Source organism: Stegostoma tigrinum, chromosome 4, assembly GCF_030684315.1.
Source record: "Stegostoma tigrinum isolate sSteTig4 chromosome 4, sSteTig4.hap1, whole genome shotgun sequence".
NCBI classification, from domain to species: Eukaryota; Metazoa; Chordata; class Chondrichthyes; order Orectolobiformes; family Stegostomatidae; genus Stegostoma; species Stegostoma tigrinum.
This window is the reverse complement of record NC_081357.1, coordinates 101,014,349-101,032,728: the sequence shown is the minus strand read 5'-3', so window position 1 is coordinate 101,032,728 and position 18,380 is coordinate 101,014,349. Positions and strand designations below refer to the sequence as shown.

Below are 18,380 nucleotides of genomic sequence, written 5' to 3'. Positions count from 1 at the left end.
AAAGAGGGAGTGGCAAAATGGAATAAAAATTTCGCCTCATGGCTAATCATATGCCATGTGACTCATTCTGAATTGATAGCTTACTAGAAATCTAACAATTTTTTTTTCTTGTCACAGAGATGTACAGCACAGAAAGAGACTTTTCGGTCCAACTTGTCCATGCCAACAAGATATTCAAAATAAATATAGTCTCATTTGCCAGCAGTTGGCCCATATCCCTCTGAGCCCATCCTACTCAGATATCCATCCAGATGCCTTTTAAATGCTATAATTGTACCAACCTCCAACCACTCCCTCTGGCAGTTCATTCCATACATTCCCTCTGCATAAAAAAGTTGACCCTCAGGTGCCTTTTAAATCTTTCCCCATCTCACCTTCAAACTTTGCCCTATAGTTTTGGACTCCCCCCACCCCAGGGAAAAGATCTTGTCTATTTACCCTATCCATGCCCCTCATGATTTTATAAACTTCTATAAGGTAACCCTTCAGCCTCCGATGCTCGAGGGAAAATAGCCTCAACCTATTCATCCTCTCCCTTTACCTCCAACCCCCCAACCCTGGCAACCTCCTTATAAATCTTTTTGGAACCCTTTCAAGTTTCACAACATCCTTCCTGTAGCAGAGAGACTAAAATTGCATGCCGTATTCCAAAAACGGCCTAACCAATGTCCTGTACAGCTACAACATGACCTCCCAACTACTATACTCAATGCACTGATCAATTAAGGCAGGCATACCAAATGCCTTCTTCACTGTCCTATCTACCTGTGACTCCACTTTTAGGAAACGATGAACCTGCACTCCATTTTGAAACTCAGAACCCCCAGGAAATCAGTGTACAATCTCGTAATGAGTGTAAAAATTGCTTTAATTCAGCAAATAGTCGTTAGAAGCATATAACACAATGAGGTACTGCTGTTTTCAACAAAATTTGAAGTCTGCAGATGGTAAACAGGAAAGCTGTTTTTGAATTCCAATTTCAGTGGAATAATTCTACTGCCGAGAAAACAAACTAGGGTGAACACCACTCCAAACTTAGGATATTGCTTACAGGTTTCCACTGTTTGTCTCTGATCTTTGTTTTCACTGTTTCCATAACAGAAGGCAACTGAAATACACCATTTTTCAGTCCAATTTGTAGAGACATAAGATGTGAATTGAGGAATAGCATGCCATGTCATGAATGCCATTCAGAATTCTGATAATCTTTTGCATTTTAGATAAAGCAAAACAAAACATTTTTCTCTGCAATACAATAGTCCACAAATGCATTGGATAGTTCAGCCTTTGGAAACACTGTCTCAGTTCTTTTGTTGGGTTTTTTAGTGGTTGTGTCAAAAATGGCCTCAATAGATATAGACCGACTTGCCGCAGATTTATAAAAAGAAGCTGAATTTCTACCAAGAAACAGGAAATAACTATGACTTTATAAAGTTAATTATGAAACGATTAAACTATCATATTATTTAGTTTTAAATATTAGCTTATAAAAATCTGCCAGCTCTAGACTGAGACTCAGAATGACTTTCTTTTCCTAGGGAAGCCTGAAGCATCAAAGAACACACATATTCTCTGCAAGTGGAATAGGTTAGTTCCTGAAAACAGAGGTTATAGCTTGAGCAGTGACACAACACGTCAAATATGGCTGACCAGAAGTCTCTCTTGCTCCTACTGTCTGCCGTAGGCATGTCACATATTGGAAGGATTTGTAGATTGATAATCAACCTGTTTGCCCACGTTATGAATGCATCTTTTCTAGCCATCAAGTCCTGGAGTTGGGCTTGAACTCAGAGCTTCTGACTCAGAGGCAAGAGTGTGGCCCACTGTGCCACAAGACACCTACCCTCAGCCACGAATGTCCAGACCGCTAAAAAACTGCAGAATTCTTTACTGAAGCTAACTGTCTTTCTGACTCCAGTTATCTGTTGTGGCATGCCACAAACAATTTGAAAGTCACACCTTCAGATTGATTTATTCCTCCTGTAAACAACCAACTTAAGCAGAGCAATATGTACATCTTGTTTGGTACCATTGTTGTACCACTTCCTTTTAACTTGATTGGATACAAACTGTTTTCTAATTATGGAAGCTTATTTGAGCAGCAATTTATATCTAGCCTCTTTCTGTGAAATTAATTGATTTTAGTTTAAAAATCTCTTCAACTGTAATCAAATACTAACTGGGACTGAAGATACTGAACTGGTCCTGGATTCTTGTGTTCTTTGAATAGGCAAGGTAAAAACACAGCAGGACAAGCCAACTATAGCCTCTGGCAAGTCATCTTCATTGGACCAATCATTAATATCTGGATTAAAACACTGAACACATTTCTTATATTTTTTTTCTATCTCATTCCAACCTCCCAGTAAATAGATTTTACTGTCAAGAGTTGTTACACCAGCAGTACTAACACCAACTTGCAGAGGAGCAGCATAGCTCCATTGCCCAGTATAGGGACTGTAACATTCAACAGAAAGCACATCAATCCTTTCACCCCTAGCTCCAAGCTGACTTCCACCCAATGCATACACACGATCTGCAAGGGAAATGGCACAGTGCCACCCTCTAGGTGTGTTAAGATTACCCTTATCTTGCCAACTGTCCACTGACAGATCATAGGCTATGACTGAACGAGAATATGCACTATTGAGGTATCCTCCAGTTACCAGGATTTTGCCATCAATGACAGCACTAGCATGACAGCACCTAGATATCTCTAAAGGTGTCTTAAGCTGCCACTTGTTTGTTGCTGGTACATAGCATTCAACAGAGGAAAGAGGACCATCTGAATTTCTCCCCCCAATTGCAAATAGTAAACCATTAAAAACATTTAGGCTGAAGTGGGTGCGTCTGTGGATCATGTTCCCCAGATGAATCCAACTGTTGAATCGAGGATCATATCTGTAAAATGAATACAAAGAAAATCAGAAGGTTTATATTGTAGATTTCATAATCTTTCTCATAACATCTTAAGAATTTGTTTGCAATAACCGAATAAGCTTGATTGAGGCACAGGGAACAGAATATAATTAATTCAAGATCTGGGAATTTGTCAAGTATTAATTTTAAAAATCATCCACCCTCCTTGAATGGAGGCTCTTATCTAACTATTTATTTGCTTTTTTAAAAAAACATTCTTGTTCTCCTTGTCTGAAGGCAAGACTAACACTTGGTGAGCAAGTTCACAAGTGGGAAGTCAGTTGCCAAAGCATCATGTGACTATGGAGGAGCAGTACCATCAAATATGATTCTATCCAAAAGGACTAAATGGGAATACAGCAATGGCCAGCAAACAGAATCTGGGAGTGAATACTGTGACCGATGTCCTTCTCCAGGCCCCAGCATACTAAAGTCTTTTATTCTGTCACAGAAGGCTTATGTTATTGGCTAGGCCAGAAATTGCTGCCTAATCCATGACTGCTCAAGAAGGTAGTGGTGAAGGACTTTACTTAAACTGATGCAGTCCATACGGTTTGGATGCAGTGAAGAAAAGAGATTGGATTTTGACACAACCATACCAAAAGGAAGGAATCTTTGTCAGACTCCTTCGACAGCACCCTTCAAACTTATGATCTTTATCACTTAGTTGGACAAGAGTAACAGATGCACAGGAATGCACTACGTGCAAATTCTCCAAACCACTCACTATCCTGACATGGGAATATAAACAACTTTCCTTCTTTATCGCGGAGTCAAAATGCTCAAAAACTAACAGTACTCTGGGTGCCCCTGCTCCCAGAGAACTGCAGTGGTTCAAAACGTTTTCCAGGGTAATTGAGGATGGGCAATATATACCTACAGACATAAATGAAGTACAAAACAAAGTCCAAGTCATGAGGACATGGAGAGCAATTTGCAGGTGGTGATGTTCCTCTGCATTTTCTGTTCCTGTCCTTCCAAGTGGAAGATGTTGTGCTTGTGGGAGGTGCTGTTGAATGACCCTTGAGGTGCTGTTGCTAAGCAAGTTACAGATGGAACACACTGTTGCCACGTGCATTAGTGAAGGAGGTCATTTTGAAGGTGGTAGATACGGTGCTGATTTGTCCTGGATGGTGTCAAGCTTCTTATGTGTTGTTGACACTGCACTTCTCCAGACAAGTAAAGGATTACAGCAATTTCCTGATTTGAGCCTTCTAAATGGTGAACAGTCTTTGAGGAGTCAGGAGGGAAGTTAGGAAAGTTACTCACATCAGAATTCCCAGCCTTTGACCTTGTTATATCAAACATCAGAATTTTAATAATTGTTCAATGAATCAAAGATAAGCTGTTACACATGAAAAAAAAACAATAACTCTGTTTGGAATAAACTATCAAGGGATAAGGTCAAACTTCTTCAGGAACTGAAAGTAATTCTTCCAAACATGGCTAAGAGGGAATCAAAGCTACAGAATTGCTTTGACATCTACTTGATAACTGGGTGCTTTATTGCCACAAGGACAACTGATTGCCCTGCAGAAGAATTTAAGGAGTTAACTGCAGGAAAGCTCTGTCTTCAAATGGGCAGTTAATGCCAAATATAACAGGGAACAAAGAAGCTACTTCAGATAAGAAGGCAAGCTGCAGACTTGCAATACTGTGGATGAAAGGATCTAAAGAATCATCAATAATATCACATCAAGGACCTTAAGGATGAAAATCTGCATAAGAATTCAACAACAGATCAATTCAGTGGCAGAACTTTGGGGTGGCACGGTGACTCAGTGGTTAGCACTGCAGCCTCACAGCGCCAGGGACCCAGGTACAATTCCAGCCTCGGGCGACTGTCTGTGAGGAATTTGCACATTCTCCCCGTGTCTGCGTGGTGCTCCGGTTTCCTCCCACAGTCCAAAGATGTGCAGGCTAGGTGGATTGGCCATGCTAAATTGCCTGTAGTGTTCAGGGGTGTGTGGGTTATAGGGGGATGGGTCTGGGTGGGATGCTTCAAGGGGCAGTGTGGACTTGTTGGGCCGAAGGGCCTGTTTCCATGCCTTAGGGAATCTAATCTAATCAATACTGCACAAAGATTGAACTCTGGACACTTTCAAAGGCAAACACTGTTGGTTGGAATGTAGCTAAATTTCACTATTAAATCAGGTAACAGCCGAGTTGAGGAGTTTTATTTTGGTTGCTACATATGATAACATTCAAAACATTATTTCTATACTGATTGTGAGGTTTTTAGACAAGTAGATAAGCTAAAGATAAGTTGGGGTGATTTAACTACAACCAGCTTCTCATCTAGCCGCACTAATTATATGATTACCCAGTTCAGTTTCCTAATCAATGGTAATCCCCAGGATGTTGATAATGGGGAATCAGTGACAGTGATGCCTTTGAATGTCAGAGGGCAAAGGGCAAAGGTTAGTTGCTTTCACACTGGAGTTGGTCACTCCTTGGCAGTTGTATGAATGCCTGAATGCCTAAGTCTGAAAGTTATTTTGCTACATGTGGAGGCAGACTGCTTCATTGAGGAGTAGGAAATGGTACTGAACACTGTTCAATGAAAATTGAACAATCCCACTTCTGACATGCCAGAGGGAACGTTGTTGATACAGTAGTAGAAGATTATTTGGCCCAGGGCACTACCCTGAGGAAGTTAGCTGTGATTCCTTGTACTGAGATGATGCATCTCCATAAACCACAACCATCTTACTTTGAACTAGGTACGACTCCAGCCAGTGGACAGCTTCAACACACCCCTGCCACCCCACTGATTCCTACTGACTTCAGTTCAGTTAAGGCTTTTTAATGCCATACTCAGTCAGATGCTGCTTTGATGTCAAGGCACTCACTCCTAGCTCACATTAATTCAGGTGTTTTGTCCAAGTTTAGACTAAGGCTGCAATGAAGTCAGCACCTGAGAGATCCTGGCAGAATCCAAACCCAGCAGTAAGCAGGTTGTTGCTAAGAAAATGCCACCAAGCACAAAGACCCTGTCCAGCACTTTGTCAATAATCAACAGTCGAATAATGGGCCATCAACAAGCCAGGCTGGATTTGGCCTACTTTTTATGGACAGCATATGGCTGAACTATTTTCTACATTGCTGGGTGGCTGCTAGCATTATAGCTGTACTGCTGTAGTTTGGCTAGAGGCACAGCTATTTCTGGGAAAATGTCTTTCATATATCTATTGTCAGGGCCCACAGCCTTTGCAACATTCAGGGAATTAATATGTCTTTTTGTTATCAAATGGAATGAATCAAAATGGCTGAAGACTGGCTTCCCTGATGCTGGGATTCCAGAGGAAGCCAAGATGGACTATCAACATGGCACTTCTGATTAAAGATGGGCAAAAAGTTGTTCCCACATTCATTCCAAAGAAACAAACACATGCATATTTCATTGGAAGTAAGCGTTTGGAGATAACACTGTAATATTGCCAATCTTGCCATTAATTATTCTAACTTAAGTTTTTTTTATTTACTCATGGGATTTGGATGTGGCTAGCTGGGCCAGCAGTTATTGCCACCTCCTACTTGCCTCTGAAAAGCTGGTGGTAAGCTGCCTTCTTGAACAACTGTAATCCATGTGCTGTAGATTGATCCATGATGCCATTAGGGAGGGAATTCAGGATTTTGATCCGGTGACACTGAAGGAGTGATGATATATTTCCAAGTCAAGATAGCAGGATAGCAAGTGGCTTGGAGGGATACTTGCAGGTGGAGATGTTCCCATGTATCTGCTGCCTTTGTCCTTCTAAATGGAAGTGACTGTGGGTTTGGGAGGTGCTGTCGAAGGATCATTACTGAATTTCTGCTGTACAACTTGTGGATGATACACATTGCCGCTACTGAATGTCAGTGGTGAAGAGACTGAATATTTGTCAACGTGGTACCAATCAAGCAGGCTTTGTCCTGTTTGGTGTAAAGCTCCTGGAGTATTGTGGGAACTGCACCCATTCAGGCAAGTGGTGGGTGGGTTGCTATTCCATTGCTATTCCTGATTTGTAACTTGTTGATGGTGAATAGACTTTGGGGAGTCAAGAAGAAAGTTAGTCACTACAATGTTCCTGGCCTCTGACCTGCTGTTGTAGCCAATATATTTATATGGCTAGTTTAATTCAATTTCTGGTTAAGGATAACATGCAGGATGTTGATAGTGGAGGAATCAGTGATGATAATGCCATTGAATGTCAAAGGGGTGATGGTTAGATTATCTTTTATTGGAGATGGTCATTGCCTCATATATATGTGTTGTGAATGTTACTAGCCACTTTTCAGTCCTGGTTATTGCTGATGTCTTGATGCATTTGAACATAGACTGCTTTGGGACCTGAGGAGTCATGATGGTACTTAACATTGCATAATCATTGGCAAACATCCCCATTTCTGTCCTTATGATGGAGGGAAAGTCATTGATGAAGCAGCTGAAGATGGTTAGATCTAGGAGACTTACTTGAGGAGCTCCTGCAGACATGTCATGGAACTGAGATGACTGATAACCATTTCCCTATGTACCAGGTATGACTCCAACCAGCAGAGAGTTTTCTGTGATTCCCAATGACTCCAGTTTTGTCAGGGCTCATTGATGCCACACTCTGTTTAAATGCAGCCTTGATGTTGCCTGACCTTTGGAAATCAGCCCCATTGTCTATATTTGAAACATAGCTATAAGGAGGTCTGGAGCTGAGGGGCCCTGGCAGAACCCCAACTGGGCATCACTGAGCAGGCTATTGCTGAGCGGGTGCTGCTTGATAGCACTGTTGATGACACCTTCCATCACTTTATTGATGATCAAGACCAGACTGATGGGGTAGTAACTGGCTGGGTCGGATGTGTTCTGCTTGAATAGATGCCAGTATTGTAACTGTTATGGAACAGCTTGGCTAGGAGTAGAGCTAGTTCTGGAGCACCAATTATTTTATACTATTAACAGAATGCTATCAGGGCCCACAGCTTTTGCAAACTCCTGTACCTCCACCCATCTCTTGATATTATGTGGAGTGAATTCAATTGTCTATAGACTAACACCTATTCTGCTGGGGACCTCTGGAAGAGGCTGAAATGGATCATCCACTTGCAGTTATTTTGATTGCCAGTTGATAAACTAATAAATAGAGGTATGCCATATTAGTCCTGTCATACACCCTGTTCTGTGCAAGAAGCCCTAAATTAGTTTCCTGTGCATATCCAAAAGTGTATGGAATAACTTATAACATCCATCCAAGTTATAAGTTGTAACTTCCATTGTAACTTTTACAGCTTTCTGCTATGTCCTTCCAGCTTTGTTTTTGGATAACTTTTCCACCTGTCTGTGGGCTATAGAATAAATCCAGTAATGATATCTCCATAATTTTTTAACTTTCACTAAGTAAATTCTGTCCTTGGCTTCTCTCAGGACTTTTCTCTCTCACCAGAAACCCTTATGTATACTAATAATAATCCTTTGTTTGAGCAAGAGTAGGAAAGAAACACCATATCTGGGAATCTTTAGTTTCTCGTCCTTTTCTTTCTTAAATCAGGTCTCCATTATCGTCACAGCCTCCAAATCCTAAGTGGTTTTCCACACCTGTAGCTCAATAACCTTATTTCCTACATTCCACGCATTTTCTGATACAGTAAACCTAATTTAGGCCTTATTGCATGGAACAGGACAAACATACCATGTCTCTATTTATTAGATTATCAACTGACTTAAATCAAAATCAACTTGAGAATTAAATGGAACCTCATTGGCGACCTATCAATAACTGCTTCCCTTGTAATGACATCATCTTTATTTTAGGACGTTAATTGCATTATCCAGTTGCAGTTTTAATAATTAGCAACAAATCCACAATAAATTAATAATGAAGCATCTTCCTAATAGTACAGTGCATTTGAGCACTTTACACCGCTGCTCAACAATTGAATAAAGTGGTGGATTACTTACTTTACTGTAAATTAGATTATGTATGGATCCTATACATATACACAAATAATGTTTAAAGAAGAATGCAGGAGGGCATGCCAGAACAACTGCAGGAATCATGGTGAAGCAAGAAGCTACACAAATGGTATTTGATAAGATGTCACACAAAAGGCTAAAACACAACGTAAGATCACTATGGTTTAGGATAACATACTAGTTTAGATAGAGGACTGACTAACCAACAGAAAGCAGCGAGTTGGGAAAAACAGCATATTTCCAGTTGACAAGCTGTAACGAATGGTAAAGCCACTGGGTTTGGTCCTCAGGCCCCAACTATATTAATGACTTGTATACAGGGAGAGAATGTAGTATAGCCAAATTTGGTGATGACTAAGGTTCTTGTGTAGATTTGTAGCTCCGGATGTGGATGCTATGGTTGGTTCGCTCACCGAGCTGGTTCATTAGTTCGCAGAGGTTTCATTACCCTGCTGGGTAACATCATCAGTGCAGTCTCCAATGAAGTGTTTTGCGTTTTTCTGCCTGGTATTTAAATTCTGGGGTCTATTAGAATTGGTTACCTCATTTCTGGTTTTACTTTGCAGTGGTGTATATATAGGGTCTAATTCTACATGTTTATTGATGGCCTTCTTGGTTGAGACCCAAGCCGCTAGAAATTCCCGTGCTTGTCTCTGTTTGGCCTGTCCTAGGATCTTGATGTTGTCCCAATCAAACTGGCAGTTCTCCTTATCCATGTGAGTGGAGACGAGTGAGTACTGGTCATGTCATTTTGTTGCTAGTTAGTGTTCATGTATTCTTCTGGCCAGTTTCCTTCCTGTCTGTCCAATGTAACGTTTGTCACCGTTTTCGCATGGAATCTTGTATATCACTTTGGTTCTGTCCATAGTGGGCAAGGGGTCTTTGATTCGAATTAGCAGTTGGTATAGGGTTGACGTAGGTTTGAGTGCCACTCTGATGCTCAGTGGTTGAAGGAGTCTTGTGGTCAGTTTGAATATGTTCTTGATGTATGGTAACGTGATGAGCGTGTCAGGGCATACTGTATCTTCCTGTTGTCGTTTGTGTGATAAGCATCGTTAGACCCAGCTGTTTGAGTACCTGTTGTCCTTAAATACTTGGTAGATGACATTAAAATAGGTGGGAAGGTAAGTTGCATGGAGAAATAAGAAATTCATAAATGGATATGGATAGATTAGGTGTATGGGCCAAAATTTGGCTAATGATATTTAACATGGATCAGTGTGTGGATTTTTGTTGGAAGAATAAAAAGGCAACCTATTATCTAGATGGAAAGAAACTTCAAAATGCTTCAGAGAAAGAGGGATCTGATATTCTTGAGCATGAATCCCAGAAAGCTTGTATGCAGGTAGAGTAGATAATAAGGACAGCAAAAGGAATTTTGGCATTTATTGCTAAATGAATGGAGTATAAAATTAGGGAAGTGTACAAGGTGTTGGTGAGATCACATTCACCGTGTTTCATACAGTTTTGGTCCCTTACATTAAGAAGGATGGAATTGTGTTGGAGGCAGATCAGAGACGAAAGGCTTGAATAAGGGGAGAAATTTGTCAGTTTAGGCCTTTGTGTGATGATCTAGAATAAGAGTTCATTGTTTTAGGCTAAAAGATAGCAGATTTAAAATAAGGGTCATGAATCAGTGGAATTTACCAACCTGGAGTGTGTTAGATGCTGGGACACTGAATTTTTGATTAGTAATGTTTAAAGGGTGATGGGGAGTGGCAAAGAAAGTGGAGTTGAGGCCGAGATTAGATCAGACATGATCACATTAAATGGCAGAGTTGGCTCAACAGGCTGAATTACCCAATCCCACTCCTCAGTATAATATTCTGATATTGGGCAAATGACTGTTTGAGTACTAAACAACAGAAGCAGCAGGCGATAAAAGGTAAAGGTAAACATAAAAGGTATAGTTTTATCAGACCATAGGGCTACTCTCTCATTGGAGAGAGAGAGAGACGACTGGTGGTGTTTAACCTGAGAGGGAGGGTCACCACACCTAGGGGAGGCGTTAGCCTAGTGGTATCATCTCTGGACTGTTAATCCAGAGACCCAAATAATATTCTAGGGACCGGGGTTCAAATCCTACCAGGACAGATGGTGGAATATGAATTCAGTAAAATATCTGGAATTAAGAATCTAATGATGACCATGAATCCATTGTCCATTGTTGGGGAAAAACTCACCTGGTTCACTAATGTCCTTTAAAGGAAGGAAACTGCCATCCTTACCTTGTCAGGCCTATACGTGACTCCAGACCCACCACAATGGGTTGACGCTCAACTACTCTTTGGGCAATTAGGGATGGGCAATAAATGCCTCCTGTCCAACAATGCCCTCATCCCATTAATAAATAATAAAAATCCTCAGGTGGGGGAAAGAGGTCAAGATGGACAGTCCTTCATGGTAACCTCAGCCAGTGTGAGAATTGGATGTGCACAGTTGGTGACACTTTGTATCGCAAACTAGTCACACAGCCAACTGAGCTAATAATTCCATATACTAGTTATAATGCATTTCTTCCACAAAATTTTAAAAGCAATATTTGTTGTGAATTATTAATTGATTTATTAATTGGTAGCACGTTGCATTTCTCTAGGTTCTGGAGGTTTCTTTTTTAGTTTTGATTTCTAACTAATTTTTTTTCAAATAAAGCATTGTTGAAAAGTTAAGTACAAAGGCAACTCTCAGTGATGCAATTCACTATTTAATAAAGAAATAGAATAAGATTAATGTCGTATTGACATTCTACAGCAGTAGTTAATTCCAGATTTGCATCAACAGTTAAAATCTCATAACATGCTTCATTGATGTCAATCAACTCTAGGCCTAAAACTACAGAAATTTTAAATTATACACTGCTTCAGGTACAAAGTACAAAATGTCTTTCGTGAAGTCAGCCATAGTTTGTGTTACAAGAAGGCCTCCTTGTCAGGGTCAAGGAGAGCTCTTCTTCAGGGTAATACTCCCCTTCTGATATTTAAATACTGCATGAGAAGTTGAATTGTATGATATATTCACTCAAATTTTGCTGAGGACAAGTTCTCAGAAAGTAATTCCAAGATTTTAACTATTAAATTAGAAAGGAGGATTAGAATCAAGTATAAAAGTCAAAAATAGTCTAAAGTACATTTATATTGCGCATTTCAAATACCGAAACATGCCAAGGTGCTTCTCAGGGGTAAAGGCACAACCCAGAGCCAAACACATGATCAAAAGCTTGGTCGAAGCTGAAGGTCTTAGCAAGAGTCTTAAGCAACAAATGACCCAGTGCGAGAGAGAACTCGAGTGCTTAATGGCCTGGGTAATTGAAGGTACGATCATCAATGGTGCAACAATTATAATTGGGAATGGATAAGAGGCCAGAGTTAGAGGAGTGCAGATATCTTGGTGCGTTGTGTGCCTGGAGGACATTGCAAAAATGAGGGGCAAGGCCTAGGAGAGATTTGTAAACAAGGATAAGGATTTAAAAAGTCAAGACAGGAGCCAGTATTAGTTAATGAGCAAACAGGTGAGAGGGAAATGTGACTTGCTGAGAGGCAAGATACGGCTAGCACTTGTCAAAATGAACTCAAGTTTACAGAGGGTAGAATGTGGGAGACCAGTCTCAGTGGGTTTGACTAGTTGAGTCTAGAAGTTACAATGGCATGGATGAGGGTTGAAGCAGCAAATGAATCAAGATAGAGCAAATATAAAGGCTTAGTCTTCTCAATATTTAATTGGAGGACTGTTATTTAATTAATCCAGTTCTAGATATTGAATAAGCAATTTGATAATGTTCCAATAGTAGTGGGGAGATTGAGAAGGGTTAAGGACAGAGCTGGATATTATCAGCTTTCATGTGAAATCTAACAGGGCACCTTCAGACAATATTGCCAAGTAGCAGCACGTAGGCGAGAAACAGTAGGGGCCAAGGATAGATCTTTGTGGGAGACCAGAGGAGTCAGTGTGGAATCAGGAACAAAGGTTGTTGTAAGTGTTATTCTGGCTGTGAGAAGGTAAATAAGATTGGAATTACACAAGAACAGTACATACCAGCTGGACAACAATGGATGGGTGGTAAAAGCCTCAAAGGTCATGGACAGTTTGAGAAGGATGGAACAGACAGTTTGTCTGTCATAGTCACATAGGATGTTGTTTATGGTGGTGGGAATGTGTTTGCAAGTTCAATTATGTAATTTAGGAAAGATGGGAATATGTCTGGCAATAATGTATTATGACATTGTGAAGAGGAATAGAAGGATGGAGACTGAATGACAATTTGGGAGATTGATGGGATCAAGGGTATTTTTTTTGAGGAGACAGGTGATGAAGCAGATTTAAAGACAGGGACAATGCCTGAAGGGAGAGAACCATTTAAAAGATCAGTTAACATGAGGGCTAGGAGGGAAAGTTAGGTGATCAGCAATTTAGTATATACTATAAAAAGATTTTAAAACAAGAGAGAAGATGAAAGAAAGCATAAGGAATAAAAGTTCTGAGCAGAAATGTTAAAAGTATTTCCAATTATTTTTGTAAGCTATGCTTAAAACTATGGAATTAACATTGCTGTCAGATTAGGGCTTGAATCAGTAGTTCTTGGAGAGACAAAAGGTTAAATGATATATATTAAAATGAATATGTTATTGTGTATGTATAAAACACATAACACATCATTGAATAGTTTGGAGTTCTACGGTATAATTGTTTTATGTCTTAGATAGGAAAATGAATTCCTAATGTTAACAAGCTACATGTATGATTAAGTGTATTAACTTAAATCAGCATTTAAAGTGATACGAAAAGCTCATCCGTAAAACAAAAACATTGAAATCTGATAAAGGAAACACAATGAAAATTACCTTTACAGGGCTCTATTATAATAGGAGATGTTGGAAACAACAAGCTCAATCTTTAATATTGTGATCTTAATTTATTTATTTATTACAAAATGCCTGCTGGAAACTTTTAAATTTAAACTTTCTACTCCCCTGTTGGTGCAAGCGTGGTGACTGTTCTAATTAGGTACTACAAGATTTTCAACATTTATGACATGGTTAAGACAAAGAATCAATATCAAATTACCTGCAGAAGTTGCTCACTGCATGCTTCGCCTGATTCCTGGCATCATTTTGATCTTCTCCACCAGCTACATACAGAAATCCATCCATCACAGCTACACATTGATTGAAACTTTTATAAGGCATTTCAGCAAGTTTGTTCCAAACACATTCAGAATCTCTATACAGAATATCTCTGCTGAGTGATTTTTCTGTTAGGTCTAGACGGCCACCCGCGATTGCTAGAACTCTGAGGCCACTACGAACTTTTGTTCTTCTGGACTGTAAGGTGTTCTGTTGATAGGGCAGCAGGTGGTAGTTCATGGCCTCTACCAGAAGTTTATGACATCCCTGGTCTTCCATCATTCTTGGCACCGACTGAACATAGTTCACCAGGTCTTGTGCTGAGATTGTACAAAACCGAATGGTGTTCAGTAAATCTGCTGCATACTTAACCCTGTTATTGTCAAAATCCAGCCATTTAATTGCAATCTGGAATGCTGTGATTTCTGAGGGCAATCGCAGGGTATCATCCAGCATAAATTCCATGATTTGTTCAAAGGTGAGTTTAAAAAACTGGTCCCTTTCTGAAAATTCGAGGAAATTATCAGTAATAAATTTATGTGCTGCTTCCTTAATATTTTTGAGTCCATAAGTTTCTGCAATGTTAACAATGTACATGCAATTCTCAACATTGATTTCCTGCATCAAAAAATCACAGCACATCTTTATGAGAGAGTGAATTTTGAGCAGGTTGGCTGTTGCTATTGTGCTACCAATTGTGTATAATGACAGTGTTATTTTTCCACAATAGGCATAAGTAATAACTGTGACAAGACCAATAGGAGAGATGTCGTTGAGATCTACTCTTTGGATTGACGGGTCTTTTGTCAGAATATTCCTGAAGTACTCACTGGAAGAAGCCATCACCAATTTGTGAACATCAAAACATTTGTTTTTTGTAGCAATGGTTAAATCACACAAAAATTTCTCTTGCCTCATTTTGCTGAGTGCTTCCAAAAGACTGGAACTGTATGAGCAGTTAGTTATCTCTGTGGAAATGCAGCTAAAACCATTGTCTCCATCTATGAGGCCATTCAGATGAATGATTGTACTCTCTTCCAAAACAACAGTAGTCTCTTTATTGTCCATTTTATTCTTTTTAACATTTTTCTTCTTTGGTGCCATGACTGTAGTTATCACAGTCAGGATCTGAAAAATATGTATTGATTTATAAACTGAGTAAATAACACTATATTAAATATTTGTGCATTTAATCAGAGTATTAATAAGTTGTAGACAGACATGCATTACAATGATGCAACTTGGGTTATAATTCTCCTCCCTGCAGAAAAGATTATCTTGCAGTTTTCTTTCGTTTATTAATTATATTAGCTATGCCAAGCAATGTTAAAAATTTTAATTTTGAAAATCTAAAACAAGTCAGTAAATGCTGAAATTTCACGTCAGGTCGAAGCTGTATCCTCTGGTCATTTTAATCACCTTCCTATGAAAGGTTACTTTATTTCATGAAATGTCATCAATTTCAAACATTTTTCCCTGCTTTCTTTTCTCCACCTTGAACGAATGAAGTGCTTTTGGAGTGTTGTTACTGTTGCCATATAGGAAATGTGGCAGATGGTATGCACATTTCAAAGTTCCACAAGCGATAACGAATACGACAACGATTTGACCAGAAATAAAAGTTTGGTTTCAAAACCGTTTAAAATAAAGTTTAGTAGTGAGTTTAAGTATATAGGATTTAAGGTATGCTTGTTAGCAATCACTTGGGGAAAGGCGAGTAAAAAAATATGGTCGTAGTGAGACGAAGATTCAGCCCATGACATTCCTTCTCTCTTTACATCTGCTCATGTGCATCACTCAGCTCCCGGAATAGTATCACGGCAGCTTAAATCCCAGCACTCTCACAGGACTTTCCATATTAAGATTGTCTCAAATTAAGATGCTGGCATTCTAGAGTTGGCAGTGGGGGAAGGACTACATTTCATTCATTATAATTAGTTTTCAGCATAAAACTGTTACTTAGTAGATTATCGACTTCAATAGGGATTCCAACAATGATCACATGCAGCAAAGTTAAAGATCTTAACTCATGCAAAAACATATTATTTAAACTGAAGTTATAAAAAGCTAACAACAAAGGTCACAGATATATTAGTCAAATACTTTCACGGCCGAAGTAAACTGACACACCTAATCAATAATTGGCATGAAATTCACCAATTCAAATATAACTGTTCTTAGGAATATTTCGTGTAGACAAGCATTCCTCTTGAAATGTAATCTTTATACGCCTTCAAATTGCCGAACCGCTTTTTAAACATTTAAATAGAATTAAGTATTGCATTACAATCGATTTCACAGATTTTGAGAGATTACCTTTAGTGACAAGCTCTCTACCTTTCTGTAAATACTAGCAGATTTAGCACCGTGCTCTCTTCTCTATCATACTAACGGCGAAGCATCGGATAACTTCTAAAAAAAAAGATTCTGCGCGTTGCGTCCCCGTTAAATGAGAAACCGGGTGGGTGAGAACGCATTTCCGGGCGTGTATTTTGAGTTCATTTAGAGCAGTAGCTTCAGGTAATTCTATGTGGTTGCGAATGTGGAGCGAAGTATGGCAGAAGAAATAGTGCAAAAAGTATTGCATCTGAAAGAACGTCTGCTTGGAGTCAGCGACTCAAATAAGGTGTGTTTGTGAGTTCTCAATACTCGTTCCAAGCTGGACTGAACTGATATTGCTGTTCTGAACAATGTTACCTGCGCAAAGTGAAATTTGGAGATTCAGTGCTCACGAAGAAATTGCATTCTGAGGTGCATAGAGTTGCTAATTCAGTGCAACTTTATGGAGCAATATTATTTTGAGAGTTTCTAGAGTTAAAGTTGGCAACATAATCTGTTTCCTTCTCATTGAGATTTATTTGAGTAATTTGTACCTGAACCCACATTCCCAAGTTTACTTATTTATGTGGAGACTGTGTACATAACATATGCCAACCTGCAAAACTACCAAAAGCTAACCCAGTGACTGTAATAAAATCTGGCACAATCACCCCAAAGTCAGCAAATCAAAGCAGCTCTGAATGGAGACCAATGACCTATAAATGCGTTGAAAGTAGGAATAGGGATGTAGTAATAGCTGTTGCATCCAAAACCTATCTTTCATTTTTGGTATTAAAATTGTGAGTGACTTTATTGTACATTGTTACTAAAGGTAATAAATTACCCTACCCATCCTCACTTCTCTCTAAACATAGTTGATATCCTATCCAGGAAACAATTTTTGTAAATTGGGTCATGTGAAAAATTGAGATCTTCCATCGATAGCTTCTCGGTTTCAGTTGTTCCAAAGGTGTTTTGGGTCCTGATTGGAGTTTCCAATCAACTTCTACAATAGCATAATGTTAGAATATTAGATACTGAGAACACTGTTGTGATCTGAGCTAGAGTTGAATCTTTTTCATGTTAACTAGTCCTCTGTAAAGTTTGGCCAAATACTTTGTGAAATGAAGGTTATCATTTAATTGATAGTAGGAACTGCGGATGCTAGAGAATCTGAGATAACAAGGTGTAGAAATGGATGAACACAGCAGGCCAAGCGATCAGAGGAGCAGGAAGAAGGGTCTAGGCCTGAAACATCAGCCTTCCTGCTCCTCTGATGCTGCTTGGTCTGCTGTGTTCATCCAGCTCTACACCTTGTTATCTCTATTAACATTTAACTGCTTTTATATAAAGAGTGCCAGTTAGGATTCAAGTTGCCATTTAGTTGTACAACTTGAGTTTATGTCATCTTAAAGTTGAATAAGTGATAAAGATTCTAGATCAGTTTACTTAATGTCTGGGTTTTACATGATGTCTGGTTGTTCTGGGGTGTTTCCTGGGTTGAAGGGATTGATTTATCAAAGACAGCTGAACAGGCTAAGTCTTTATTCACTTGAGTTTAAAAAAATGAGGGGTGATTTTATTGAAGCAAACAATATTCTGAGGGTGCTTAATGGAGTACATGTTGAGAAGATGTTACAACTAGTACAGGAATCTTAATGTAAGGGATATGGTTAGTATTAAAAGAGGAGGTAGACTTTTTTTGAATTAGCAAGTAGTTGACGTCTGTGAGGATCTGGCGCAAACAAGGAGGTGAGGCCTGTGGCAGATCAGCCATGTTCTTATTGATTGGTGGGGAAGGGCTGAGGGGCTGAATAATGTCTCCTATTTCTTATGTGCTCCTGCATTATTTTTAATCTCTTCATCCAGAGTGTTTGCATGTTGACCATCTTTCACCAAGAGATAGGAAATGGAAAAAATTGAATCAGTATATTTGGCAGCATTGGAGGAGGAAAGAATCAGTTAATCTTTTAAGTCTGAAAAATCACCAGACTTGGCATTAAGAGATAACAAGGTGTAGAGCTGGATGAACACAGCAGGGCGAGCAGCATCAGAGGAGCAGGAAGGCTGACGTT

General features: G+C 39.4%; 2 protein-coding genes across 4 annotated transcripts in view; one reads left to right on the top strand and one right to left on the bottom strand.

The window, feature by feature from the left end:
- Window positions 1-850: 850 nt before the first annotated feature.
- Window positions 851-16,483, bottom strand: klhl31 (kelch-like family member 31). Its single transcript, XM_048531420.2, has 3 exons — window positions 16,303-16,483; window positions 13,928-15,114; window positions 851-2,901 (listed from the first exon to the last, which is right to left on the bottom strand). Exons 2-3 carry the CDS (start codon window positions 15,088-15,090, stop codon window positions 2,169-2,171), a joined length of 1,896 nt encoding a protein of 631 aa, XP_048387377.1. The 5' UTR covers window positions 15,091-15,114; window positions 16,303-16,483; the 3' UTR covers window positions 851-2,168.
- The window catches only part of eloal (elongin A, like), a 93,821-nt gene continuing 91,919 nt past the window's right edge, over window positions 16,479-18,380 (top strand). For all 3 annotated transcript variants that reach the window (XM_059645579.1, XM_059645578.1, XM_059645577.1), the window contains exon 1: window positions 16,479-16,612. In XM_059645579.1, the coding sequence (XP_059501562.1) occupies window positions 16,541-16,612 (72 nt within the window). In that variant the 5' untranslated portion in view covers window positions 16,479-16,540. The remainder of the gene's footprint in view (window positions 16,613-18,380) is intronic.